Source organism: Propithecus coquereli, unplaced genomic scaffold, assembly GCF_000956105.1.
Source record: "Propithecus coquereli isolate 6110/MARCELLA unplaced genomic scaffold, Pcoq_1.0 Scaffold595, whole genome shotgun sequence".
NCBI lineage: Eukaryota > Metazoa > Chordata > Mammalia > Primates > Indriidae > Propithecus > Propithecus coquereli.
In genome coordinates, this window is record NW_012151896.1 from 359,893 (window position 1) to 387,460 (window position 27,568).

Here is a 27,568-nt window from a genome sequence, read left to right on the forward strand (position 1 = left end):
TACAAAAACAGGAAATCTTCAGACAGTCTTCACTGTTAGGATCTGCCCCTACCCAGGAGACTGTCAGGGTGTTAAGGCCCAAGGGCCTTTGTATTAAGCAGTGGCCTTTCCCATGTCCCCATTTTATTATTCCCAGGCTTGGAACTCAGGTCCCTCTTCCCTTGGTGCAGCCCAGGTCAGGAATGGGGAGAAGGCAGGACTCCATGTAGAAACATCACTGAAACAGATGCCTGCCCTCCCACCCCATTCCTGGGACACCCCCATGGCCTGTGGGAAGGATCAAGGGCAAAAAGGGTGGGAGACTCAACGGCCCAGAGCAGCTTCCTCCCCATCATACCTCCACACTGGCCACTTGTTCAGCCTCTTGGCTCGGCCTTATATAAGGAGGAGACCCTGATTATCACTGTGGGCGCAGCACAGCTGCCACCTTATGACCCAAGGTCCCAGTGATATCATGTTCCCATTTCCACACCCATCCCAGATTCATTACAGTGAGGACCCCCTAACCCAGTTAGAGAGACAGAGAAACACAGCAAAGTCAGCAAAGCTGCCCTCACCAGCCTAGGTCTGGCTACTCCAACAGAACTGCTTACAGTTGGAGGCCTTAGCTCAGCACTGAGGCTGAGGCCCTTTCCCTGAGGATGTGGGAGAGAATGAAGGGTGCTGGGTAGGAATTGGGGTCCCCAGGTTCAAGCTCAGGGCCTGGAAAGCACGTGAAGGGTATAGCTGAGATATTGGAGCATTCACTTAAAGCAGGTAATTTTCCTTCTGCAGGACCTGGCCCAATGCCCAAAGCCAGCAGCAAGGGTCTTGGAAGGGATCAAGTTCATGGAAGGGGCACAATTATCCCTGCTCATTATCATCTCTGCCTTGGCCCCTTGTGCTTTTGCTGCCACGGCTCTGGAGGGGATGGACGAGTCAGCCATAGGATGCTACAGCTGCCAGCTCTTCAGTTTCTTCCCTTGATGCAGCTCAGAGCAGGAATGGGGAGAAGGCAGCTGCTACCAGACAAACATGGACCCTGTACCCCTCCCCTTCTCCCATCCTGGGAGGGATGGTAGAAGAAAGATGTGAAGAACACTGTGACCTACTTTACAGAGCCTGACTCCTTAGGAAAAGCCAGAGTGGAGTTGCAGGGGAGGGAGAGGTGTGGCTGAGGGGGGGTCAGTGCTGTGTGGGAGCCAGAGTCACAGGTGTCAGAGCCTGCTTTATCTCACCTTGATACCCCCATGGCCACAGACGTGCCACTGCCAACAGCTGCACCCCTTAGAACTGGGGCTCAGCCAGGCAGATAAGAGTGGGCACAGATGCAGGGGCAGCTGCAAGCCTTGGCCTAAGAACAGATCCTCAGGCTGGGCCAAGAATTTTCCTCAGTGCATCTAGCCTCCTTTCAGCCTGCTCAGTAAGGAAGTTTTTCATAGCCCCGAATGCCACGTTCATCTTTGGATCCCTGGTACCTGGCAAAGACTAGGAACTTGATAAACATTGGTTGAATAAATGAATGTCTCATCTTCAACATTTCTGGTGTTGGGCGGATCTTCAAGCTATTCTTGACTCTATTGTCTATTACTGTATGACAAATTATTTCAAAACTTAGCCACTTAAAGCAATAAGCAATATTTATTATTTCATATAGTTTCTATAATTCTGGAGCACCTTAGCAGGTTGTTCTGGTTTGGGTTCTCCCAGGAGGTTACAGCGGAGCTCTTGGCTGGGGCCATCATTGAAGGCATGACTGGGGCCAGAGCATCCACCCCTGAGATTGACTCACTAGCAGGCTGGCAGACATTGCTGGCTGTTGGTGGGAGGCTCTAGTATTTCCTTGCTGGACTTCTCCATAGGGCTGCTAGAGTTGCAGCTGTCTTCTCCCAGAGAAAGTAATTCAGGAAAGAGCATGGAATAAGTCATATTTCATCATATCCCCAATATTCCATTGGTCACATGGGTCAGTCTCATTCAGTGTGGGAGGGACCAACACAGGACATGAAAACCAAGGAGGCAAGAATCACTGAAGGCCATTTTGGAAACTGCTTCCATACTGACATGGCAGTTTTTGAATGACCACTGTATGACAGGTTCAAAAATTGTTAGACACCATCCTTGCTCTCCAGGAACTCAGAGACTAGTAGAGGAGATAGGGATATTGTGGGGTGCCGGCGCGATGGGAGCACAGAGCAGGAGCACTTGGTCCCACCTGAGTTGCTTATCAATAGTCTCCCAAGTCTCCAACCTATCCAACTAGAGATTTTAAAGAGGGTTCTCAGATTTTAACCACTTACCTACTGGTCTCCATGGACATGGAATGGCCTCAATCAACCCCAAGTTTTACTTGTCTCCTTTCTCCAGACCCGATTTCAGCCTCAGACCCACCTTGTTCGTGGAGGTCCTAATGGGCCTCACTCCCTCCGTTTGCTGACCGGGCTTCATGTGTCTACTGTGCACGCTCCTTCAACTCAGGGTAGGATGGGCCTGACTACAGCCCATGTCTGTAAGGCCTCCATCAACCAAGGCTCTCCCCAGCCATGGACCAATCTACATCTTTTAGAGTAAATAGTACACACCCCCTCTTCCTTTCTTCTTTGATAGGTAAACATGTACATTGGCATACAGAAGGGCAGATAACACAGCCCAAGATCTTTCTAGGAAATTAGTAGAGTCTTACCAAGTATATAAAAATCCTCAAGATCAAAATTATCATGCCTTACTACTTGTCTAACACCTAAGATATGGTTCTTTATTCCTTTGAGAGAAAACTTATTTTTTCATTTCACAGTAGCCTGAAAATTAGCCTAGAAATCTTTCTGATCCTCCAGAAGAGGAGCACTCAACTTACCATTGACCTCCTACTTTCATTACTTCCTGAGAGACCCCTGTAGCCTGCCCTGCATGAATACTGAGTCACACACACCCATGACATGATGGGAAAAGGAAAAGTGCACATGATTTAAGGGAACTCAGTAGCCTGAAGAAGGAAAATCAAATACATTTAAGAAATACAAAGTTATTTCTGAACCTTGTATTATTTTCCATTGAAACACAAATGCTTATTGTAACATTTTGACATATCATAGAACAAGTCTTTATTACTTTTCTTTTTTAAAAAAATATTTTCTTGGCCCTTTTTACTAATTTTTTTTCTGAATGAACCTCATAGTCAATTTGTCAAATTAAAACATGCATACACACATATACACCCCTTTTCAGTACATTTAGAGGTTAACATGTGAGAATTGGCATAGTTATAATATTGAGTTCTTCCATCCAGGGATATGATTTATTTCTTATGGATTTTAAGAGCCACAAAGAAAAGAAATTTGCATATCTTATTCACTTCTGGTCCCCAGAGCCTAGCAGAATGCCTGGGAAGTAATAGATCTTCAAAAAACTATTTGCTGATTCTTTATCAAGCTTAGGTAAAATGTGAATGAATTGACAAGACTTTCCTATGCATTGGAAATATTTAATTGATTCTTCAATATTTGATAGGGCTGTCTGGCTCTGGTAGCTTTGAGGGAAATCATTTTTAATACCACTTTCAATACCTTCCAAGGTTATTGGTCTGCTTAGGTTTTTTACCTCTTCCTATGTCATTTGATTGGTTCATATTTTCCTAGAACTTATTTCATCTACATATTTTAGCACATTTGTATTAAATTTTTGTGGTATCTGCTTGTAATTTGAATCACCTTTGTATCAATGGTAATATCTGTAAAGAAAACAACATATCGATTCCACATCAGGAAATGCTGGAGTAAATTCTTCACTAGAATAGTAGAGGAGGCAATACCCTGGAAACCAAGAACATCAGGGAGATGTAGATACCTCCTGGCCCAAAATAGAAATGGTGAATCATCATGACAGAGATGCTGGGCTCAGATTCAGATAAAACTGCATCTGAATATCTACTCTTGTCACTTTTTAGAGATGTGGCCATGGCCAAACTGTTGAACCCTCTGGGCTTCAGTTTTCTCTTGTATAAAATGTGGATAATAATACTTTTTTGACAATGTTGTGTTGAAAATTGAATGTTTTAACACACATAAAATGGTATATAGTTATTTACATACAGAAAAAACAGAGTGCTCAGTATCTATAATTATTAAGATGCATGGTTCAAAGATTTCTGGATTTCGTGAGACAATGGGAAGAGTTATTTTTAAAAATTGTTCTTGAAGAATCAGAATGAAGGTATTTAATCATGTAAAGGCTCTGGAGACTTTTTTTCCCCAAGATTGAGCAGATTAGTGTGAACTTGCAACATGGCAAGAGAAATAGCTTTCCGACAATCATGGAAATGAAGACAGTGGAGCCCCCTGTACTGGATCATTGTACAGGAATAAAGTAATTTAAAGAATGTTTATTTTAGTTGTTATATGTGTAGACATTTTTCTATTGTTCTCTCAGTTGGGAAGAGAGTGTGTTAATTTTAAAGTGTTAATAACCGGGGCCAATATTAATATGGTTGAGAGAAGGTCAATCGTCTAATTTCTGCAAATGGACAAGAGCCAGATGTGTCCCAGAAAGACCTCCTGCAAAGGTGGAGAACACAGTCAATGAACCTGAATCTTAAGTGTTCTCACCACACACACACTACAAGTTAACTATGTGAAATGATATAATAGATATATTAACTTGATTGTGGTGATAATTTCACAAGTTGTACACCTTAAATATATATAATTTTTATTTTTAAATTATACCTCAATAAAGCTGAAGGAAAACAGAATTCATTGAGAAGTTTTGAAGGGAAAGCTGATTCAGCAGAAAATAAGATGAGTTCAGTTTGAGAAACAATGCATAAAATAAAAATAAAGTTGCTCTTTGCTTGTGTTCCCTATAAATAAGTAACTTTTATTTGTTCAAAATGTGTTTTCCAATTATGAATACATTCTCTTTCAAGGGGCAAGTCTATGAACAAATGATCACGTCTGCTTAATTCTCTCCACAGATTGTCCAGCATGGAAACGATTTTCTAAACTATAGTAACAAAAGGATAAGAATAATGTAAATGATTGGCCAAGCAATGTCATGTTTCATGTATTTATTGAGTTGAAACAAACTCTAGGAAGACTTCATCACCTCCCAGCTCATTCTTTCCATTCAAGTCCAGTTACAGCACTTAGAGCTTTGGTCAAACACAAGCCCTCTGCACACCTTTTGGCCACAGTGTTACCATTAGCACACTTGGAAAACCTGGATGGATCACCAGTGTCTCCGTAGAACCCATCAGCTTTGCCTTCACAGAATGCACTGGGTTGGGGAGGGGTGCTGGGAGGCTCTGGCAATGCAGCCTACATACAAGACAATACAAGCGCCATTAGTGACAGTCCATGAAAACTTTGAAGAAACATCTTTAAACATGTGAGATTAGAAAAGTTTTCTATTCACCAGTTCAAACCAAATCAGATTTACGTAGGGGGACCCTATTCACCAAAGATTAGAGCAGACTTGCAGATTACCATGGTGTCATTTGTTCAAAGTGAAGAGAAGGCTTGTTTTATTAATACTTCTTTTACTAACTAGACTAGAAAATACTTACATAGCCTTATAAATATTTCGTATTTAGTTGGTTTGCTGAGTTAGACAATAAAGCTGTTTCTTGACTGGCAAAAGGAATTATTCTCAAGTTCACCATATCAAGCCAGAAATTTTGTATAGAACATACTGTCAGATGAAAAACTGTGTATTTTCTGGGGATTTTGTTAACTAATTTGCCTCAACAGCACATCCCATGCTCCCAAATGAGAAATTATTGAAAATTAGAAGCCAACAGTTGTCTTGAGGTTTATTCAGCCTGCTGACTCTCATGTTACACCATTTAAACTGTTATGTCCCTTGTCTGGGTAGAATGGTCCATGAGCCCTAACTTGCTCTAAATAGGATGACCATCCATCTCAGTTTGCTGTGGACTGTACAGGGTTACGCTCTTCACTCAAAATTGTCCTGAGTTGGTGTGAAATAATACAAAATACACATATTGGTTCTCTGCCCCAATCCCTGGCACAGAGCTCCTAATCCCCTTGTAGATAGGTACGCTAGGAGAATCTTTTATTCTAATGTTTGGTCTTTGACCTGGTTCCCAAGTGCAGAGCTCGTAAATCCTTTGGAATTTCCTGATGATAGGAACATCTTTTGTCCTAATGAGGGGACTCTCAGTGGGCTCCTAGATGGGGGCTGATTACCAAGAAAATCAAGTCATGATTAGAAGCTTTCAGCGCCATCCCCCATTCTCCAGAGATGGGAGATAGGCTGGAAATGGAGTTAATAATCCAGCATGCCTCTGTGATGAAGCTTCCTAAATTATGGGATTCGGGAAGTTTCCAGGTTGGTGAACCCTGGGAAGTTGGCACACCCCAACTCCATGAGGACAGAAGCTCCTACATTCAGGACCTTTCCAGATCTCACCCTATGCATCTCTTCATCTGGCTGTTCATCTCTATTCTTTATTATATCCTTTATTAATAAACTGGCAAACATAAGTGTTTCCCTGAGTTCTGTGAGCTGCTCTAGCAAATTAATCTAACCTGCAGAAGGGGTCATGGGAACCCTGATTCATAGGCAGTTGCTCAGACACACAGGTCACAACCTGTGCTTGCAACTGGCATCTGAAGTGGGGGAGGGGGCAGTCTTGTGGGACTGAGCCCTGACCTGTGGGACGTGATGCTGTCTCCAGGTAGACAGTGTCAGAATTGAATTGAATTAGAGGACACTCAGCTGGTGTCCACTGGAGAATCTGCTGGAGAATTGCTTGGTGTATGGGGAAAAGAACTCACAAATCTGGTGCCAGAAGTGTTGCTGGACTGTGTGACAGTAGAGAGTAGAGAGTGGGAAAACAGTGTGGTTTTTCCTGTATTTTACAGTTGGAAATAAATTATATGGTCACCCTAGCTAGAAAATTTAAATTTTTCTCAGCAAGAAATGAATTAAAAGCCCCAGAGCAGAAATCATGCCTTGTGCTTCTGCTTTTTTGGAAATCAACAAGTAAACACTAATGTGTAGTTTCCTTGTTCAAGGTATGCAGATATTTCCCTAACTACCCGGCATCTGCAGCCCCAGCAGGACCTGAATTTGTAGACGGGAGAATATGAACCTTCACTGCAGAACTTTCCCAGCAAGTCATTCAAATCAAGAACCCAAACCATGGCACCACCAAATCCATTTGCTTTCAGAAACATACCTGTGATATAAGAGTGTAATCTGTTGATCCAGCACTAAGTCTTTTAAAACACTATAAAATTACTGAAAGCCTGGTGTAACAGCATCAAAGAGTTTCTAAAAAAGGAAACGTAAAGAAAAGCAAAATCATATTACTGTAAAATAACTCTGTGTTTGCATGTTGGTCGTAGTCTTGTGTACATGCCATCCTGGTTTACATCGTCACCATCATGGCACACAAACCACCTATATCCTATTTTTTGTCTTTGTTTTCACTTTACATCAGAAATAAACATTTCTCATATTTCTGCTTAGTCTTTATACTTACTATTTTTGATGATGATTAAAAATATTCTTTTGTGTTTATTGATTATAATTTAATATACCTTTTCCTCATTGTTTTCATATTTTGCAATCATAAACAAGACTCTGAGAAACACCTTTATATATAAATGCTTTGACCACACTATTTTTCTAATAATTATGCAAGAGTTGGAATAGGAGGCTAAAAGATACACATATGTATATCATTTCCATTACATACAGCCATCTTGTTTTCCCAAAGGAAGCCAACCCAAACCCATATAAGCGGGTCTTGGAATGCCAAGTGTTCTTAGAAACTGAGAGTCTGTGTGGTGTGGTGGAAAGAGCATAAACTTTGGCATCATTTAAACCTATAAGCACACCACTTACTAATCGTATGCCATTGGTAAGTAAATCAATCTCTCTTACCAATAATTTCCTTATTAGAAAATAGAAATAATATATACCTTATAGTAATGCCAACTGCCATTTGTTAGGTACATACTCACCATATATTCTTCATGGAACCCAGCCCTTCGCTTGTTATAAGAGCTAAAACATAAAACGGCCACATCGCAGGTAATGAAAACAACTCGACTCCTTTCTCTTTCCATGGAATAAAAATGTACTTTTGCCACAGCTCCCAGAAAAAACTCTTTAAGCTAATAGAGCTTGATCTTCAGTTACTACCATGCAATGCCAGCAGCCTCCAACAAGCATGCAGAAGTGGGCCCAGGTCCTGGATTTCATGGGAAATCAGGCTTCCTTTTGGTTACCAGTGAATAACTGCCAAGGTCTGAGAGCCTGTGGCTATCCACTCCTTCGTGCTTAAGTTATTGGTAACATGGTTGACTTATGGTTAGCCCTAACTTCCTACCCTTAAAAGTCTATGCCAGCTACATTACAATGCCTTCCATAACCCTCCAATGAAAAGGTTTAGGATTTCTGTGACCCTGATCAGCAGTGCAAGGAGTAATATTCCTCTTCTTGAGCAGCTTTAATTCCATCCCCTCTCTTAAGAACAAAGGGGTATAAACAGTCAGAACATCCCTCCTACTCTCCTAGGCCAGTCTCACCTTCATTTGTCTTATCTTTGCTTCCTCCTCCCCAAACATGTCAAAGGAAAGAGGGCAGAGGTGGAAAGACAGGGCTGGACGTGGAGTAAGAGGTGGGGGAGTTGGTCAGAGCTAGTAAAAAAAGAAAAAATTTTGTAATTATATATTTTCTCTACCTTGAGCCCTAGATTTGACTGCAAAGAGCCAGAAGTGTGTGAGCTTATATGTAAAGGTCTTTTGGGTGTTGATGTACATGTGTGCTTGTTTGTGTACCTATCAGTATGTTCATGTTCACGTTGTTACCAAAAACTCAGCACTTGTCCATGAGGCCAAATCAGAAGGACAAGATGTTGCTCTGGAACATTTCCCCCAACAAAGCCCAAATCTCTATCTTCACCTCCCCCTTCATAGTTTCTATCCTTTCTCACCTCCCTATTATCTTCCAGCTCTTTCTACCTAAATTCTCTCCTCTTTCCTTCTACCTCTATGGACCTGCCCATTCTCTCTCTCAACCCAGTCCCCCAAGTCTCTATCACAAAAATATAAGAACTGGGCAGGCAAGAGCTTTATTTAATGTGGCGAGGACAGAGGGGTGCTAGTAGAAGGTGGGGAATACTCACATGTTAACAAATTTTGTCCCCATCCCAAATGATAGATAAGGTAGAACAGACCGTAAGCTAGGGGAGTTTTGTTGGTTGTTATTTTCTAGAATCCAGGAGCAGGTAGAATTTTCTAACTCTGACTTTGTCAATATCGTACATTGTTCCAGCAGACTGGTTCCTGCTGATAAATTTCAGGTGACTTGTGATAATTTGAGTTAGATTGTATCTCAGTAACTGCATTGAAAACTTTCCAGAAATTATATCTCTAACTCAAGATCTTTGCTCTAAACCCTTGAGGTCAAAGGCCAGAGCATGATCAGAGGTGATACTAAGGCATGAGCAATGACTGACAGGGCAAGGGATGAGGATGGAGGTTAATTGGGGCTGACCTGACCTGCCTCTCCCTTTCCTTTAACAAAAAAGAATCTTTCTCCCTCAAGGGAAACACAACACTAAAGAAAAAAGAAATGGCCCATTGCAGACATTACTCAATTCCATAAGATCAGCTCTGTTATTTGTTAGTAGAGGGTATTGATGAAATGATGTGGGAAAATGTACACCAACATCCACCACACACATGCATGCACAAGGATTGAGAATGCCTTGCATCTTTTTTCCAGGTACACTTTTCTTAATGTGATATCTCCATTATTGAAACAATGGTGAGGTCCCAGGTCAACGCCAGTTTTTAATTGCCTGGAGGCAACTGTCAGCATTGGAGGCCCCCACTTCGGATGACTGTTGATGACTGACTATGTAATGCAAATCCAACTACTAGGCTTACTTCAGATGGGAAAATGCTCAAAAAAGCAAGATACTCTACTTAATTACAAATTCCTAGGGGTCAAAGCCATACTCAGTTATATTTCTCATGCCCCCGTGGCACAGTGGACTTTACTACATAGCAATGTAATACGAAAACATTGATTATAGTGAATCTGGATCTGACGTTAACACTAACTGTATGATCACCTCTCCATGCCTAAGTTCCTTCCAAAATAAATAAAACTGTGGTTTTAAACTCAACTGCTTTCAGGTCCCAGCAGGAAAAATGAACATGTGAGGCAGCCTGAGTACCAGTAGGGAGTAACGAGGAATATAACAGTGCTCAATACACTCATTAAAACTGTGCCACGTCCCTAAAAACAAAAATTTTTCTGACCAAATTTGGTCTTCAGAGCACCTGTTTGAAATGCTCTGGAAAGTTTTTTTTTTTCCCCTCTTATATTCTTCTTGAATCAGCAATTTCTCTGGTTCATGTTCTTTTCTAAGGATGAAGGAAAAAGACAAAGTTGGAAGAGAGTGCTAGGAGGGGTGATCACCTCCAACCAGAGCCCCCGTGGAGATACCGCTGTGTCCTTTACATACACGCTGCAGTGCCATACTCAGAGACCTCCTCCCTATTTTTTCTCCCATTGACCAATGAATTGATCTCCTGTAATAACTGTTGCTAATTTTGGACTTAGAATAAACTACTATTCTAAAAGCAGAACACGCCAAAAAAGACGTTTTGGAATGAACATCAAAGACATTTGGAGTTTCCTGATTTATTAGTTGCAGAAAGTAAGACTCCAGTGAGCAGAAGGAGTCAGGATTGTGAAAAATGCTGCCATCAGCCCACAGAAATGCCAGGGCAATCCCAGAGTCCTGTAGAGAAGAGTGAAGACAGTTGTCTCTGGCTAGTCTAGGCAGAGAGGGCAAAGCCCACCCTGTTGTTGGCCATGTCATAGACAGAGTAATATTCCTTGAGGAAGACATCTCCCAGAATCCACAGGGGCTGCCCACTGGGGGAGGGCAGGTAGGTGGCCTCAATCCCGAGCCTGCAGTAACCATTGTTCTGAAGAGAAAAAGGACATGAAGATATAACCAGTCGCACTGTAGAGACCTTTCCCCACAGGAACTTCCCCACCCATAGGCCATGACCCCTGTAGGGGGCTCTGAATTCTTGTCCAGCCTCAGCCTGGCCCCTGGTGATTCTTCATAGCTGCCCAGAGGTGAGCTGGGACACAGAACACCTGTTTAGGCCCTACAATCACAGTGTCAAGAAGCCCGGGGGTAAATACGTACTTCGAAGACATAGGCGGAGGGAGACAGAGGGAACTGGGCCCCGCTGATGATGAAGGTGATGGTGGGCATGCTCTGCACGCAGTTGCAGTTGACCACAAACTGAGAGAGGGAACAGGCAAAGCCGAGGTGCTCAGGGGACTAGGAGCCCAGACAAAGGGCCCAAGCCCCCCTTTTTTCACGTGAGTACCCTGTGAGATTTTCCTCGCAACCTTCCAGCAGAGGTTGTTTCAGAGCAAGGGAGGCCTGGCCTGATTTCCAGGCATGACACTAACCAGGCTCTCTGGCCTTCTGGAGTCCTCTCCTTAAATACAACTCAGCTAGTGGATTTTGGTTATATCGATATGGCCTTAAGGAATGAGACTCCTTCTAGAACATAGTCTATGACCTCAGAAAGTACAAATTACAGAATAATGCATGGGGCACACATTTGTAGCAGCATACTCTCATACTCTCACGTACAGTCATATCCATGTTTGTGTGCACATGTTCATGTACTCACCACAGCATGTGTGTGTACACACACACATACACAACTTGAGGAACCAAGATTTAGTATGGGCACAGACTCTCGCATGCATGCAGGCAGAAGCAAACTACAAAGGGGGCAAGTGTGGGGGCGGAAGACTACTCAGAGTAAAATCCAAAGATATATTCCTAGGGAAGAAAGAAACCAAAGGGAATGGAGAAATGCCTTGGTCCCTGATTCTAATATTTCAGAGAACTCAAATGACAATGGCCAGACAAAGCTGAAATTATGCTCCTGGGACCTACAATGGATTAGCAGCACCTCCTGACACCATTCACCCATACTCGCAATCAGTCTGGATGGAGTTACTCCTCCCCTTACCCTGCCTTGTATTGAAGGTTCATGGCAGAAACGCCATGCTGTGTCCCCACCCGATCTTTCCTGCCAGGTACTTAGGTCCCATCCAGCCACTTCTCTTCTGTGAACTCATTGCACTTAGGCGACTGTGGTGAGGCTGCCTGGATGCGCAGAAAAGCCCTTGGCTCCTGGTTACTCACATCACCATTCTGAGCCTGCTGGGCTCCTGTTTCCTGCAGGAAGGAGACTATGTACTGCTGGGGAACAGCCAACAGGAAGGTGCCGGTATCCACGATGGCCTGGCAGCCCTGGGAGCACAAGCCGGTGGCCTGGTCGCCAACAAAAACTCTGAGGGACACCAGGACAAAGAGAATCAAGTGCCTCTGTTCAAAACATGAGCCACATCCATCCCTCATCCCCAAAATGCAGCAACTCCAATATCCTGCCTTTTCCAGAAAGCCAGGCCACCCCCATTACTTATTTTCCCATGTAATACTTCTGTGCATTTGTGACTACTGGAGCAATATCTCCAGTCTTGGTCCAGTGTCCTTTCCAGCTACTAAAAGTTCTTGGAAGACAAGCTGCATCTTGTCTTCTTTAATCTACCTATATGAGGTCCAGCATATAGTACAAAACACTATGTATAAGACACTTTTCAGGGATTATGGTGATACAAGGAAGGGGTAATTTGTACTTACTGTTTTTAAGGAGCTTATTCTAATAGAGATGAAAAAAGTCATGACTACCACCATAGGGCAGTAGCTGATAATGTGGTACATAATATACCACAATGTGGTACATAATGTCTTACATGATTCAGTCTCTGATTCCTTGTTCAACTTTTTCTGCTGCTCTACCTTTCCTCTTCATTCCGCATATACTTGCTGGCTGCTGTCTATGAGCCAGGCATCATGCAAGGCACTTGGAGATACAACAATGAACAAGGCAGACACCACAGTGCAGTGGAGGGGTCAGACACTTAACAAAAACACACTAATGATGTTGAATTGCAGCCCCAGTAAGTGCCATGAAGGAAATGCAATGTGCCAGGGAAAGGGAACTTGATCTAATCTGGAGGTCAGACAAGGATTTTTCTGAGGAAGTGACACTTAAAGGATGAGTGGAATTGGGCCATGTGAAAAAGACACCTCCATCCCACACACTACTAGTCTCATGACCTGCCAAGTTCTTACCTCTCTTCTGCTCTTGCACATTGGACTGTTTCCCCAGTGCCGCCCTCAATGACTAGGATGTGTACATTGTGACAGGAGCACAGGTAAATACTATGGGATCAAAAGAAGGATCACTGTGCACTGGGCCCCTGAGAAGCTGTTTGGAGGAGGTAGAAATTAATCCTGGCTTTGAAGGATGCCTAAAATTCAAGTAAGCACTCCAAGAGGTATAATTAAAATAAGAGAAGCAAGAGAGTCATGGCCAGGTGTGAGGACTCATAGAAGTCTTTACCTCATATCAGGAAGCACTGGGAAGGCTGTATTGACAGGTGGAGCCTAGCTTTTGTATGGTCTTGAGTATAGGCCAAAGGAGTTTTGTACTTAATTTGAATGTGATAGAGAATTCTTGAGGGCTTTTGAGTGTAGAAATAACTGATTCATGATCATGAGTTTTGGGATCAGGTAAGTTTGTGCTCAAATCTTGGACTTATGAAATATGTGACTTTGAATAAGTTAACCTCACAGCCTTTTTTTTTTTTTTTTTTTTTGAGACAGAGTCTTTCTCTGTTGCCTGGGCTAGGGTGTCATGGCATCAACCTAGCTCACAGCAACCTCAAACTCTTGGGCTCAAGCTATCCCCTGGCCTCAGCCTCCTGAGTAGCTGGGACTACAGGCGTGTGCCACCACGCCTGGCTAATTTTTTCTATTTTTTAGTTGTGCAGCTAATTTCTTTCTATTTTTGGTAGAGATGGGGTCTTGCTCTTGATGAGGCTGGTCTCAAACTCCTGACCTCAAGCAATCCTCCCACCTCGGCCTCCCAGAGTGCTAGGATTACAGGCGTGAGCCACCGTGCCCAGCCAACCTCTGAGCCTTAATTTCTTTATCTATAGAATGAAATATATTGCTGATCTCCTTATAGTGTTGTTGTGGAGATTATATGAAATAATATATTTAAAGTACTTAACATAGCATCTGGGATATGCCCAACATGAATGACAGCTGTTAATTTCGCTAATGATGGAAGTGGTAAAGATTATGCAGATCAGGACAATGAAGCTTCCAAGAATAAAGACGTGGATTATTCATAGTGCCTAGAAACAACCAACCTGCTGGCATGCCAGGCCCAGTAACCAGTTCAAAAAGTTCAAACAAGAGCTCGGTGCCAGAGTCTACTGAGTTCCGGGACCATCTCAGCCTGGGGGTTTGATGATTCTTTAAGAAACCTGTGTGACTTGGAGGAAGGGTGTCAGCCATGGCAGGAACGGGAAATAGTGTCATGTTGAAGAACTGCCCTTTCTACTTACTTCTGGATGGCAATCTGCCAGTACGATTCCTGTGTGACAGGGGTCCAGACAATCTGACCAGAATAAAGTTGGGTGTCCACACCTCCCAGGATGAGCTCTCCACCGTACTGATGGGTTGGTTGGCTGGGGAAAAATGTATACAAGTGTGAGTTCCCACAACAAAAACAGGTCAGGCAGTTCTGTCTCTCCTCTATCCTTTCCTCACTCCCTCAGACACAGAGGTGCTGCAGAATGAGGAGATGCTGACCTCTGAGCTGCTCTCAGGTTCCCCCTGCTGAGGCACAGGGAGAGGAGGCTTCTCAGAATAACACATAAAGTATTAGCCCATAATTGGAGAAGATGGAATTGGAAACCAGGTACCTGAAAACAAACTATGAAGGCATTCCAGAGAAACTCTCCCCAGGGAGGAATTAAGAATGAGAAGAAACACCTCTAGGAGCACCTGGAATGGGGTCTGACAAGAACCCTCAAGTGTGCTATGAGGGGCATGTTTCTATTGTGGTCAAGTTGGTGCTGCACATGCTGGAAGGATTTAGCCCTTTCGTGTTCACTGTCCTGGTCCTCCCAGTCATAGAAGAAAGACATTTTGCCGTCTGGTACCTTGAGGATCATGTGTTTAGAAAAGAAGGAACAGGAAGTAAGGTTTGACACAAAATTTCAAGGCCAGTTGAAATAAGAAAAGCACTAGATTTGGGATCAAGATATTTGAGTTTGAGTCTTGGCTTCATAACTACCAGTGAGTGACCTTGATCAATACCGACAACCTGTTTGAGCCTCCATTTTCTGCCTGGTAAAATGGGGCTAATAACAGGATTTTTGAGATGTCATTTGAAGTAATTGCTATGAGAATGCTTCATAAAGCCAGACATGGTATAATTATTATTTCATTATTGTTCTCTTTGCTAGTAAAAGTTCATGTGGCTTGTTCTATAGCTCTACAGTTGTGCAAATATGGCAATCTCCAGACTTCCTAAATAAATGTTGAGGGATTGTTGCTCACTTTTAAGAAAAGAGTTATCATATGGCTTATGGCTAATATAATTAAAAACTCTTAAAGTATATTTAAAATTAAATTCCTCCCAAAATTTAGTTTCAGAAATATTCATTGTATCAGGAAACTATAACCTGGGCCCTGTCTGACCTTGGTTTGTCTAGAGACCCCCTGGAGCCTCATTTCCTGAGCCTTTCCCAGGACAAGGGTTCTTACCGAGAGAAGTAGAAGCTGAAGATGGGCTGAGTGAGCTGGCCCTGCTGCAGCATCCCCTGCATGACTGTTGGGGCATTCCCCACCGCTATGGCTGGGTAGGCCATTCCCAGGATCCCATCAAAGTGTGAATAGTAGAAGGGGCTGCTGGGCTCATTCTTACTCAGGCCGAACTCCTGGTTATTGACAATGATGTTCTGAACCTGGGGAGAGCAGACAGTAGAGCTTGACAATTAAGGTGGACAAATCATGGCTCAGGTGCCCAGGATCCGGAATCCAGAACCTCTCCTGGGGAGAGGAAATTGGCTTTTTTCATGCAGAGCTCAACCATGGGGGTGGGAGTGGAAGGTGAAAGGGCAACAGTGCTACCAACCACGTGAGTCTTGGGGAAAAAAGTGTGGGTGTTGGGGAAGTGCAGGCAGTTGTTTTCTGGAGTTATGATTTCCACTTCCAGGGACGGTGAAAGGAGCAACTGGTTTTATACTGAACAATCTGCATGCAAGAATGATTAGAGGAATTGTGGGTGTTTAACCTAAAAATGTAAGAAAATGAAAAGACCTGTTTTCAAATATGCAAAGTGCAACTGTGTGGAAGAGAAAAGAAGCAGATTTATTCTGTGTTCTTCCAGAGGTCAGAGTTAGGACCACAGAGCAAAGTTACAAGAAGACACAGCAACTTTAGCACAACATAAAGAGTTTTCTATAGTCAGGACTGCTGTGAAAGTGACTCCTGTCTTGGGAGGAAGCTTAAATTAGATAGCATTTTTTGTGTGTGTGATGTCTCTTTAGTCATAATATTAGATAGCCTTTGATGTCTCTTCTGATGCTCGGCTTTTGGGTTGGTTATATCTACTCAGTAAGCATTAATTTCTCTAATAGCTTAAGACTCTAGAAAATGAGAGCCAAATCACAGACCTTCAGAGGTTAAGTGAACACTACTCACAGTCACGGTGTCATATCCCAGGACCACGCTCAGGCTGCCACTCCCATAGTACAGTGTATAGGTTTGCCCATTGATTTTGAAGGTGGAGGACAGGCTGGGGTTGAACCTGTTGTGACTGGCTGTAGAAAGACAGAAGGGAATGTTAGTGTCAGTCACTGCTTTCCAAAACGCATAGAGGCAACTAATCCTCAATGGCTCAGGATCATCAGACAAAGGCATCACCCTCAGATCCTTTGCATTGCAGACAAACTGGGCTAGCCCCAGAAAAGTCTGTCCCCTTAGATAACAGACATAGCCCAAATTCCTTCCAACCCACCACTCCCTAAAGGGCAGATTGCCTCAGAGATGCCAGGAATTCTGGGCCACAGGAGAGAGCTGAGGAGAAGGAGTAATGTAGAAAGGAATGAAAGCCTTAGTCTATTTCTGCTGTCTCTCTCCAGAACAGTCGGCGCTTCCGAAATGTGGTGAAGTGACAGGCTGAGAGCAGGACTTCTAGATGTTCCCGATATAAGGAGGGTAAGATATAGATCTGCATAAAGAACTCTGGACTTGGAATTATAAGGCTGGACTTGAATCCTGACTCTTCCCCTCCATCTGCTCCCATCCATGGTGTGGAGGGTGGTGGTGGTGTACTCACAGCAGGCCTGGCTCTGGCAGTAGGTGGAGGGCACCCACAGGATGGAGGAGCCCGTGTCAAAGAGGACGAGGAAATTTTGAGGTGGTGTCCCAATGCTGATCTCCCCAAAGTAGAAAGACTGCAAAGAAAGGTTTGTCACCCTCATTAAACAACCAAGCCTTGTCCTAGGGATAAGCAAGAAGTTGACCCACATTTTGCCCAAATCATTTCTTTGGGGGAATAAGTGGCTTCTCCCACAAGTTCTCCTTCCCATCTGGAGCCAGCTCCTCTCAAGATTCTGCTTTTTTATCTCTAATTGAAAGCCTTTGTGCAGCTGAGACTTAGTTTGGCAAGACAATATCCTCTTCCAAATGAGTTTCTACTTTAACAATAAGTTAATACCTTCATGGGTTTACCATGCTATGCCAGAATACCCAGAGTTGGAGAAATACTAATTTTTTTCTCCTTTCTCAATGTCCATCCACCCTCCCACATCTCACAAACACGCATACACACACTCCTCTCCCCTTCTCTTCCATTGTTAGATACTTCTACCACCATTTTCCTCCCTCCTGGTCACATGCTAGCAGGAAGTACAAGGAAGTCTGGGATAAGAGGTAGCATGGAGGACCAGAAAAGCATTTCACTGGGAGATAGCTTAAATTCTAAGTCAATTCGGGCCAGTCATGTCACTTACTCACCTCTAGTTCTTTCATATGTAAAATACAGGAGTTGAAATAGGAGATCCCTAAGGTGACTTCTAGCTCTGATGCTCAACATGACATCTCACTAAGGACAGTCCATAGGACACCAGAATGTTGAGATGCCCTGATGAGACATTGTAGGCTTGAGCACTTTCACACTTTTGCTCTGGGGACCAGTGTGTCTTTCCAAAGAGAGGGAGAGATGTAGTGTCTGGTGCCACTGGAGCTTTTGCCTGCCAACTTCATATGCATTTTCCTCTTTCCCCTGCAGCTATTACCAGGACTTCCTTTGGATCTCTCAGTTGACTTGAACATTCCCACTATGAATCTGTTAACCATATAAATGGGGCTTTAGAGAAACGGGCCAGTAATGAGAGGAAAAGAGGAAGAAAAGGGAATTACTATACTATTAGATGGTACCAACTTATAATTTGTTCTAATTCTTTCCATAGGAAGGTGAGGCTTAGGTTTAGTAACCAGTTCAACATTACAGCTAATGAGAGGTACAAATGAGTATCTAAGAATGGTGGTTATATAAGGGTTATGGACACCCCTTGCCCCTTTACTCACATCCAGATAGTTGGTGATGGGCTCATAAGCAACAGCAACATTATTGAAATGATACTTGGCAGCTGGGTCAGCCTTTGGGTGGTTCCTTAGGAACTGCTCCAGTACACCCTGCTCCTCCATCGCCTGGCGGATAGACTTGCCTTTCCTCAGAATGATTCTGCAGAGAATAGGGTAAACAAAAGGACTGGGATTCACCTTGGCCCCATTAAAGCAATCCCTTCAATGATCTGAACTGCAATATTCAAATCTCTTCAGTACTCAAATAGAGCCTCTTAAAGGGAATCCTCTCAGATTTTAGCAAGCTCTAACCACTGAATTCACTGCAACATTCCCAGCATGGAAACGCCCTATACCATATTTTCAAGATTTTGTGCTTATAGATTGTTTTCAGAGGATAAATGTCTGTTTCTTCCAAGTCCTTCCTATAAGCTTGAGGCAGGAATTGTGTATCCTTCCTCCTTCGCCAAAAAAACACTCCATCCACCGTTACACGCACACACACACATCCCCATCCATTTCAAGCCTTGGCCCCCAGTGGGTGTTCAGTTCATAGTACCAAAAGACAACTTGACTGGCTCTCCAGGAGGCCTGCAGAGGAAGGTCATTACTCTTCCCTAGCTTGTCATGCTTTCTGGAGGCTAGAATTCACAATGAAGCCAAATCCCAAAACATACCTTTCCACACCTTCTGAGAGATATAGACAAGCTAAAACCAAGACCAAAATCTTCATGGTGCTGATTTTCTACTGCCCACCAACACACAGGACACAGTGGCAGAGTCAAGGGTTAGGGCACACAGAGGGAGGTTGAGTCTCTCTCTTATACCCTGATCTCCCTGCACTTTTGGTCTCTTGATATGTGAGCTTTCCTACCTTTGTACTAGCTTGTTTGCCTACAAATCAATGGATTCTGTTTTTCCCTCTGGCAAGCATCAAGGATATTTCTATTCACTCTGTAGTCAACTTAAAAAGCAAGTAATGGCTTTATTGATGGAATCTAAAGATTATGATCTGGTAACAAATGTAAAATGCCCTGAGAACAAAGGATCCAGGTCCCTGTGTCTACTGAGAAATGGGTGCTGCCAACTTCTGCCGGAACAATGGAATAATTTGCTCTTTGGCATCTAAGGACATGTACTTTTCTGAGATTTACAGTCTACTCTCTGATGGGAATAAGACCACTGGGGCTTAGGGACCCCATTTCTGAGGCTGTGGAAGGAAAGGAGGTGAAGGAATGCTGTCTGAGCAGGAGCCAGAGATAAGGGCAGAAGTTAACTGCCTAGTTGGGGGACATTCCAGCGATCTGGGAGTACAGCAAAGCAGACTCCCACCTTAGAGCCTGAGGGGCCTCATGCCTAAAAAACCACAGAGCGGCTTGACATGAAAGCCACCCACAGCTGTAGAGGAAGATTGCAAAATGTCAGCCCGGGAGAAGGGACATCAGGCTCCAATTCTTAAAAAACATCCAGCTGAGTTCCTTCCCTCCTCTTTTTCAGTAGAATGCCTCAGTTAATGGGGAGCTAACCTCCCAATAAGAAGTACTAATCTCTTTGTTCCTCCATCGAATGGGCCACAGCTGCTGAGTTCAGAGATACTAACTATACTTACCTTAAGGTGTAGTTGTGCTTAGTAACGAGCTATGTGTCCCTGCTTCTGTAGATAAAAGAGTAATTAGCTAAGGCATCTTGTGACAGTCAGGGGAGCCTCGAAACTTCTACACATTGTAACCCATGATCTTTTCACGTGAAATCATTGTGATCTATGGCATGAAAAAGAGAATAAAAACGGGTGCTAGACTTCAGTCAGTACCACCTGGCTCACAGGAATGCTGGTGGTCCCCTGAATTCCCCACACCCTTTCACCTTACTTTTTGTGTCCATGTCTTTGCCTCTCCCACCTTCAATGCACACTGCCCAGGGACCTGGTTACATTGGGGGCATTGTGAACCCCCAATAACTCGCTACTTCTTCTCCTTCTCCTCTCTCTTCCTTTTATCAGTCTATCTATAGCCTTCCATATATGATTCTCATAGCCCACAACACTTTTTGCTGTTTCAGTTCTTTTTAGTGCACAAATTAGTCAACTTTAATTGAATGTCTGCTCTACGTTCACTTCTTAATAAGCTCTGGGAGTGCAAAGATAACTAAAATTTGCACCCTTGTGATGCAAATGTCTGCATTCCTGCTGGAATGACAGACACATAATCAAACTATGAGGCAATGTGTTCACTCTAGGCATTCAAATGTTTGTTGAATGAATGAGAGGGATAATAATAGTACTCATAAAGCAAAAAAAGGGAGGGGATGATAGCTCCTGGTGGGATTAAAAAGGCTTCACAGAGGAGGTAACATTTAAGTGAGGATCTTGCAGGAGGCTAGATGAGGAAGTAGAGAAGGTTTTTAAAAAAGCCATTGGAAGCAGAAGAAAAGCTTGAGCAGTAGCACAAAGGAATGAAGTTGTGTGATGAGTTCAGAGAACATTGTGGCCAACATAGCCAGAAGAGCAATTCTCAGCAGAGACTACTCACCGGCCCAAGGTGCATCACAGGACCTGCCTGGGTGTGCCCAATTCCCATCATGCTAATTTTCACTCTGGAAATTACTTTCACTCAAGAAACCATTTGAAATGAAAAAGGTTATAATGCTATAATAGGAATACCCTTGAGTCTACAATCCTATATGGAAGCAGTACATATTCAGTTTCTTCAGAATTTTAACTATTATTCTATCAAATTATTTATGACATGCCTCATGACTGACTACAAAGCACCAGAGCACCATGGATAGAACTACTGGACTAGTATACTAGTAGTACTATAACTACTGGACTACCTTACTAGTAGTACTATAACTACCGGACTACTATACTAGCAGTACATGGCTAGTACTATAGATAGTACTAGGTATCTGCATGGGCATGGCTTACATGATTAGAATCTGGTAAGGTGAACCCTGTATGTCATGCTAAGCAATATTGACTTAATTCTGTAAGCAGTAAGAAGCCATTAATGTTTTTTTCAATCTAGCAAATGAGACACTTAATGACTTTCTATATACCATTTATACATAGTTTTTTTTTATACCGTAGCCTTTTAGAAGTTTTGAGTGAAAGAGGCCACTTATCAAAATGATTCTCTAAGTAGGTGGCATGGAACCTTGTCATGACTCTACCCTGAAGCTATGCACAAACCCAAAGAAGTTTCAACTTCATGTGTATGATTCAATTTTTCTTCATAGAATTAAGCTTTTAAAGGAAATTTAAGAGCTTCCAAGGAAATGCTTATAATGACCGTAACTCCCACATATGGAACACCAACTTTGTACCAGGCACGTATTTCATTTAATCACTGCAACATCCTGCTGAGGCTAATTGAACTTGCTGAAGATCACAAGTTAATAAAAGGTGGAACTAGGGGTCTCAGATATGGTCTGTCTGAACTCAGAACCTCTGTCTCACCACAAGCTCCTCGTTTAGGCCTGGTGTGCTCAAGCTCTCTTTGCTTCAATACGCATGAAGCTTTTAACTTTAATGATAATGAGAAAATATGTATATTTGATTTTTTATAGAAAGTTATTCTAATTGCTTTTCTCATACATTTTCCTTCCTGCCTACATATAAAAAGTAACCTTGTGTGTTGCTGCCACCTGGGGGCAACATTACTAACCTACAAAAATCGGTTTTTGAAAGGTAAAAGTAACCTTTCACGTAACTCTTCAAAATCCCATTCAGAGCATGACAACACTTGATCAGATCTCATTTATTTATTTTTGCTGCTGCTGTGATTGCTTTGGGGGTCTACTTCATAACTTCTTTGGCTAGTCCAATGTCTGTAAGAGTTTTCCCAACATTTTCTTCTAGAATTCTTAAGGTTTCACACCTTAGGTTTAAGTCTATTATCCATTGTGAGTTGATTTTTATGAGAGGTCAGAGGTGGGGATCCAGTTTCAATCTTCTGCATGTGGTTATCCAGTTTTCCCATTACCATTTATTGAATAGAGATTCTTTTCCCCAGTGTATATTTTTGTCTGCTTTGTCAAAGAAGAGATGACAATATGAGGATGGTTTTATATCTGGGTTCTCAGTCCCAACCTCTGTACAGCCAAGGAAGCTATCATTAGAATGAACAGATAGCCTACAGAATAGGAGAAAATATTTGCATGCTACACATCTGACAAAGGGCTGATAACTAGAATCTATATAGAACTTAAGAAACTTAACAAGAAAAAATCAAACAGCCCCATTAAAAAGTGAGCAAAAGACATGAACCAAAACTTTGTAAAAGAAGACAGAATAATGGCCAGCGAACATATAAAAAAAAGTGCCCAACATCTCTAATCATCAAGGAAATGTAAATCAAAACCACAATGAGATATCACCTAACTCCAGTAAGAACGGCTTTTATGAAAGTCCCAAAACAATAAATTCTGGCATGGATGCAGAGAGTTAGGATCACTCCTACACTGCTGGTGGGACTTCAAACTGGTACAACCAAATCCACAACTAAAGGACACAGGGAGCACTGTAGGGGGGGGAAGGGCATGCCTTTAACCCGCACTTGGGTGAGGCAAAGACATGAAGTGTAACCATAATGTTTGTACCCTCACAATACCCTGAAATAAAAAAAAAAAAACAGAAAACTGGTACAACCTCTGTGGATAGTAATATGGAGATACCTCAAAGAGCTAAAAGTAGAACTACCATTTGATCCAGCAATCCCATTCCTGAGCATCTACCCAAAGGAAAAAAAGACATTCTATAAAAAAGACATCTGCACTAGAATGTTTATAGCTGCACAATTCACAATTGCAAAGATGTGGAAACAACACAAATGCCCATCAATACATGAGTGGATTAATAAGAAGTGGTATATGTATACCATGAAGTTTCACTCAGCCACAAAAGGCAATGGTGATCTAGCACCTCTCGTATTATCCTGGATAGAGGTGGAGCCCATTCTACTAAGTATCACAAGAATGGAAAAACAAGCACCACATGTACTCACCATTAAATTGGTATTAACTGATCAACACTTATGTGCACATATAGTAGTAACAGTCATTGGGTGTCGGGCAGGTGGGAGCGGGGAGAAGGGGATGGGTGTATTCACAGCTAATGGGTGCAGTGAGCACCGTCTGGGGGATGGACACACTTGAAGCTCTGACTCTGGTGGGGCAAAGGCAATATATGTAACCCAAACATTTGCACCCCTGTAATATGCTGAAATAAAAAAAACCTTTAACAATAGCTTCTATTTCATTTCCAACCTATTGGACCCTTCAGCACTTCTCCCATTGACCAAGACAGTAACTGTTAGGGTAATCAGGTTGCAAACATAGAAACCAACTCTAGCTAACTAAATCAACACAAAAATGGAAAAACTGTAACACAACTCAGAATCAATAGAAATGCTATAAAAGCAGTCTTAAAACATAGACAGGATCCAAGAAAGACTAGTTGTAAAAGACACTGCCAAACATCCTGCCATGGAAGTCTAGTTAGGAAATTCCACTACTGCTAGTGGTGCTGCTGCCACTGGGCTCCTATCACCCATTACCAGCTACTCACTCTTTGAATCTTTGCAGCATTTCCTCTAGATTTAAGTACCAGATGAATATGTCTAAATGGCCAAGCCTAGTTCAAGCCTAAGGGCCTAGGAATGAAGAAAGAAAACTAGCCCCCTTAAACCTCCAAAACCCCCCCCCCAAAACCACAGCTACATAATCTATTTTAAAAACACATCCAACATTTTACTTCCCCATTTGAGATCCTTACCAGAGATCAGAGCATCCATGATGCAGCTGCTGCTAGCCTCATCTTGTTTTACTCCGCCCCTCCCTCATCTAACACTAGATGCAGTGACCTCCTTTTTTAAAATGCTGTAATCTCCTTCTACAGCAGGACTTCCATACTATCGCTTCTTTCTGAAGTTGTTACCCAGCCCCAACTATCAGCTAGCCCATATTCAACATTTAGGACTCAACCTAAATGTCATTTGTCAGCAAAGTAGCAGAATATGAGGTTCTCTGCTTATATTTCCCCACAGCAACAATCATGTGGGAGCCTAAGACCTAGAAGAGCTGTTTTTTGTTGTTTTTTTTTTTCTCACTGCCTCTTTGATCAGGTCTTTATTCAAAATAAGCTGTCCAAAATGATTTGACCTTTATGGAATAAACAAATTTAAGAGTTTATGCAGTAGGCTTCTTTTCTTCTGTGGTAGGTTTCTTTTCTGCTGGTTTCTTTTCAGCTGCTGGTTTCTTGGTAGAGGCAGCCTTTTTTCCCACCAAAGGCTTTTTCTGCTTCTTAACACCAACAGGCTTTTTTCCTTTGTTCACTACTACAGGCTTCTTGCCTGCAACCCCTTCTCACTGATTTGGCCCATACTGCTGCAGCTGCCTCATCCACCCGAAGTTTGTGATTCCTGGCCTGGCGAAGAACGGCATTCCGGCACGTGGTCTTTGCATATCTGTTTAGCTTCAACATGATTCTCAGGTTTTTCTGTGGATTCCTCTTCAGGACTCTGCAATGAATCTTCTTGCATGGTGCTTGAAGAGCTCTTTGGATCTCTGGGCTTTTCAAGATTCTGCTAAGGTCTGTGTTGATCATCTTGTGCATGGGAAGGTTGTAGTTACTCCTAAGGAAAGCAGCTTTACGCCCAGTGCCATATAATTCATCTAACTTCCGGAAAGCACTTTCAGTCCAAATGCAGAAACATCCCGCATGTCCACCAGGAGCAAGTTTCAAAATGTTCAGCTTGCTTACATTACGCAGAGTAATTCCAGGGATGTTGCTGAAAGCCTTGATGATACCACTGTCCTCATTGTAGATGATGCAGGGTCCCCTACGCTGGATACGATGACGGTTTCTCATTTTGTGCTTGCCAGCCCTCATTCGCTGAGAGGAATAGACCTTTTTGATATCATTCCAGGCCTTAAGTTTCTTAAGAAGTAAAACAGCCTCCTTGGTCTTCTTGTAGCCTTCAACTTTATCTTCAACCACCAAGGAAGTTCAGGAACTTCCTCAATACAATGACCTTTAGACATGACCAGTGCTGGTAAGGCTGAAGCAGGCAGGGCAGAGCAGATGGCATATCGCTTTTAGGTTGTGTTCACTCTACGGTGCCAGAGATGCCAGGTCTTGGTTGGTGCAAACATGTGGCCCCCACGACACATATTTCCAAAAGCACCCTGGCCAGAATGGTGAGTCCCACCACCTTGAACTCGGGGAATTTTAGCCACAGTTCTGCCAGTACCCCAAGACTCAGCACTGGTCTGATGACCTGCTAATTCACTGACAGCATAGAGCTGTCTGTTGTTTTTGCGCAAGTTGGTGTGAACGAAGTTCACAATATCTGGTCAAATGGGAGCCTTGAAGACAGCAGGCAAAGTGACATTTTTGCCAGATGACTCCCACTTTTTGGAGTATACCGATATCAGTGGACGAGCACAAGCCATGGCAGGGAGAGGAGAAGGCCACACTCCCCTCAGAAGAGCTGTTTTGAGAGGGAAGACACATGACCAGGTAGCTGAATCACCAACCACAGTCCCAGCATCAAATCTGAAAATGGCCCCATCTTCTTGCGGACTCAGCAAAAGACCTGTTTAGCCTGGGTCCTGCTACCAAAACCAACCACCAAGGGGCCTGAGAGGAGTCACACACACTAATGCCTTAGGTGACAGGCCTGCTGACCTCAGTCCCAGCTGTGGACCCTGAAATGGCCCTGAAACTCAGCTGCAATCCCTCTAAGCTGTGGTCTGAGATCAATCTTGCCCGCCTACAGACCCAGAGGGAGACATACCTGTTGATGGCTCCTCAGGTAGGCCAGCCAATCTTGGTCCCAGAGCAGATCCTAAAATGGCACTGTAACTTGGCTCCAGCCCCTCTCAGCTCTGGTCTGAGATCAGTCCTGTCTGCCCAGGGACCTAGAGGGAGATATACCCTTCCATGCCACTCAGGCAGGCCAACCAACCTTGGCCCCACAGCAAATCCTAAAACAGCCTGATACCTTGGCTCCATCTCTTCTTAGTCACAGTTTGAGCACAATCCTGCCCACGCAGGGACCCAGAGGGAGACACACCCATTAGTGCACCTGCAGATAGGCCCACTAAACTTGTTGCCACTATGGATTTTGAAATGGCCCTGTAAATTCAGTCTAGCCCCTCTCAGATGCAGTCTGAGGGCAGTCCTGCCTTCCCCACCAGGAGACACACCTGTCCTTGATCCCAAAGGCAGGCCTGCAGACCTCAGTCTCAGCTTTAGACCCTGAAGCAGCCCTGTGACTCAGTTCTAGCCCCTCTCAGCCATAGTCCAGGGCCAGTACTACTTGCCCAGGTCCTCACAAAGTGACCCAGTGGGAGCCCTTCCAGGAACCTGGAGGAAACCACACTCATCTACACACCTGATAACATGCCCTCCATCTGTGGACACTAAAGCAGACCCTCATCCCAGCATCAGCCCTACTGACCAAGGTCCTGGAGATAGCCTAGTCTAATCAAGAGACCAGACAAGATCTACACCTGCCAGAGACCCTATTAACAGGCCCACAAACTGTGGACCCTACTATGGATTCAACAGCAGCTTTGGGACCCTGCTCCAACCCTACTCAACTGTGATCCCAGGGGAAATTCTCTCAGGTCAGGGACCCAACAACAAAAGGACTTTACTTGCCAAAACCGGTCTTTCAAGACTGGAAGCAGTGTTTGCTCCTTTAAATGCACAAACACCAACATAAGGCTACACAGATAATGAAGAATCAAACAAATATGTCACCATCAAAGAAAACTAATAAAGCTCTAGTAACTGACTCAAAAGAAATGGAGATGAACAAATTGTCTGAATAAAAATTCAAAATAATAATCTTTAAGAAGCTCAATGAGATGTAATAAAACACAGACAATAAATAAAATTAGAAAAACAATGCATGAATAAAATGAGAGGTTTAATAAAGCACTAGACATTTTTTATTTCTTTTTTTTTAAAGCTCTTCTGTAGCTGGTGAATACAATGACAGAACTAAAAATTTCAATAGAGAGCCTTAACAGCAGACTCAATCATGT

The 27,568-nt window shown here is 43.2% G+C and overlaps 2 protein-coding genes and 1 pseudogene across 3 annotated transcripts in view; all 3 read right to left on the reverse strand.

The window, feature by feature from the left end:
• Positions 1-10,799: 10,799 nt before the first annotated feature.
• On the reverse strand, positions 10,800-19,247 carry LOC105822082 (gastricsin-like). Its single transcript, XM_012659017.1, has 9 exons — positions 19,192-19,247; positions 18,518-18,674; positions 17,265-17,382; positions 16,628-16,746; positions 15,689-15,888; positions 14,482-14,604; positions 12,206-12,353; positions 11,183-11,281; positions 10,800-10,952 (listed from the first exon to the last, which is right to left on the reverse strand). The coding sequence occupies exons 1-9, from the start codon at positions 19,245-19,247 to the stop codon at positions 10,800-10,802; spliced, it is 1,173 nt and encodes a 390-aa protein (XP_012514471.1).
• Positions 19,248-24,601: 5,354 nt separating this feature from the next.
• LOC105822084 lies at positions 24,602-25,987 on the reverse strand (annotated as a pseudogene). Its single transcript, XR_001138085.1, has one exon. The product of XR_001138085.1 is annotated as a 60S ribosomal protein L4 pseudogene (transcript).
• An 8-nt stretch (positions 25,988-25,995) lies between these two features.
• Positions 25,996-27,568, reverse strand: part of WDR77 (WD repeat domain 77) — a 40,764-nt gene continuing 39,191 nt past the window's right edge. Inside the window, exon 9 of the mRNA XM_012659011.1 lies at positions 25,996-26,004. Coding sequence (XP_012514465.1) covers positions 25,996-26,004 — 9 coding nt within the window. The remainder of the gene's footprint in view (positions 26,005-27,568) is intronic.

Excerpts from the sequence above, each read along its gene's own strand:
- LOC105822082 (XM_012659017.1), bottom strand. The coding sequence starts at position 19,247 with ATGAAGATTTTGGTCTTGGTTTTAGCTTGTCTATATCTCTCAGAAGGT. Across the intron at positions 17,383-18,517 it reads CCATCACCAACTATCTGGAT|TCTTTCTACTTTGGGGAGAT; the intron begins GTGAGTAAAGGG and ends CTTTCTTTGCAG. Across the intron at positions 14,605-15,688 it reads TTCAGCTTCTACTTCTCTCG|CCAACCAACCCATCAGTACG; the intron begins GTAAGAACCCTT and ends ATTTTTCCCCAG.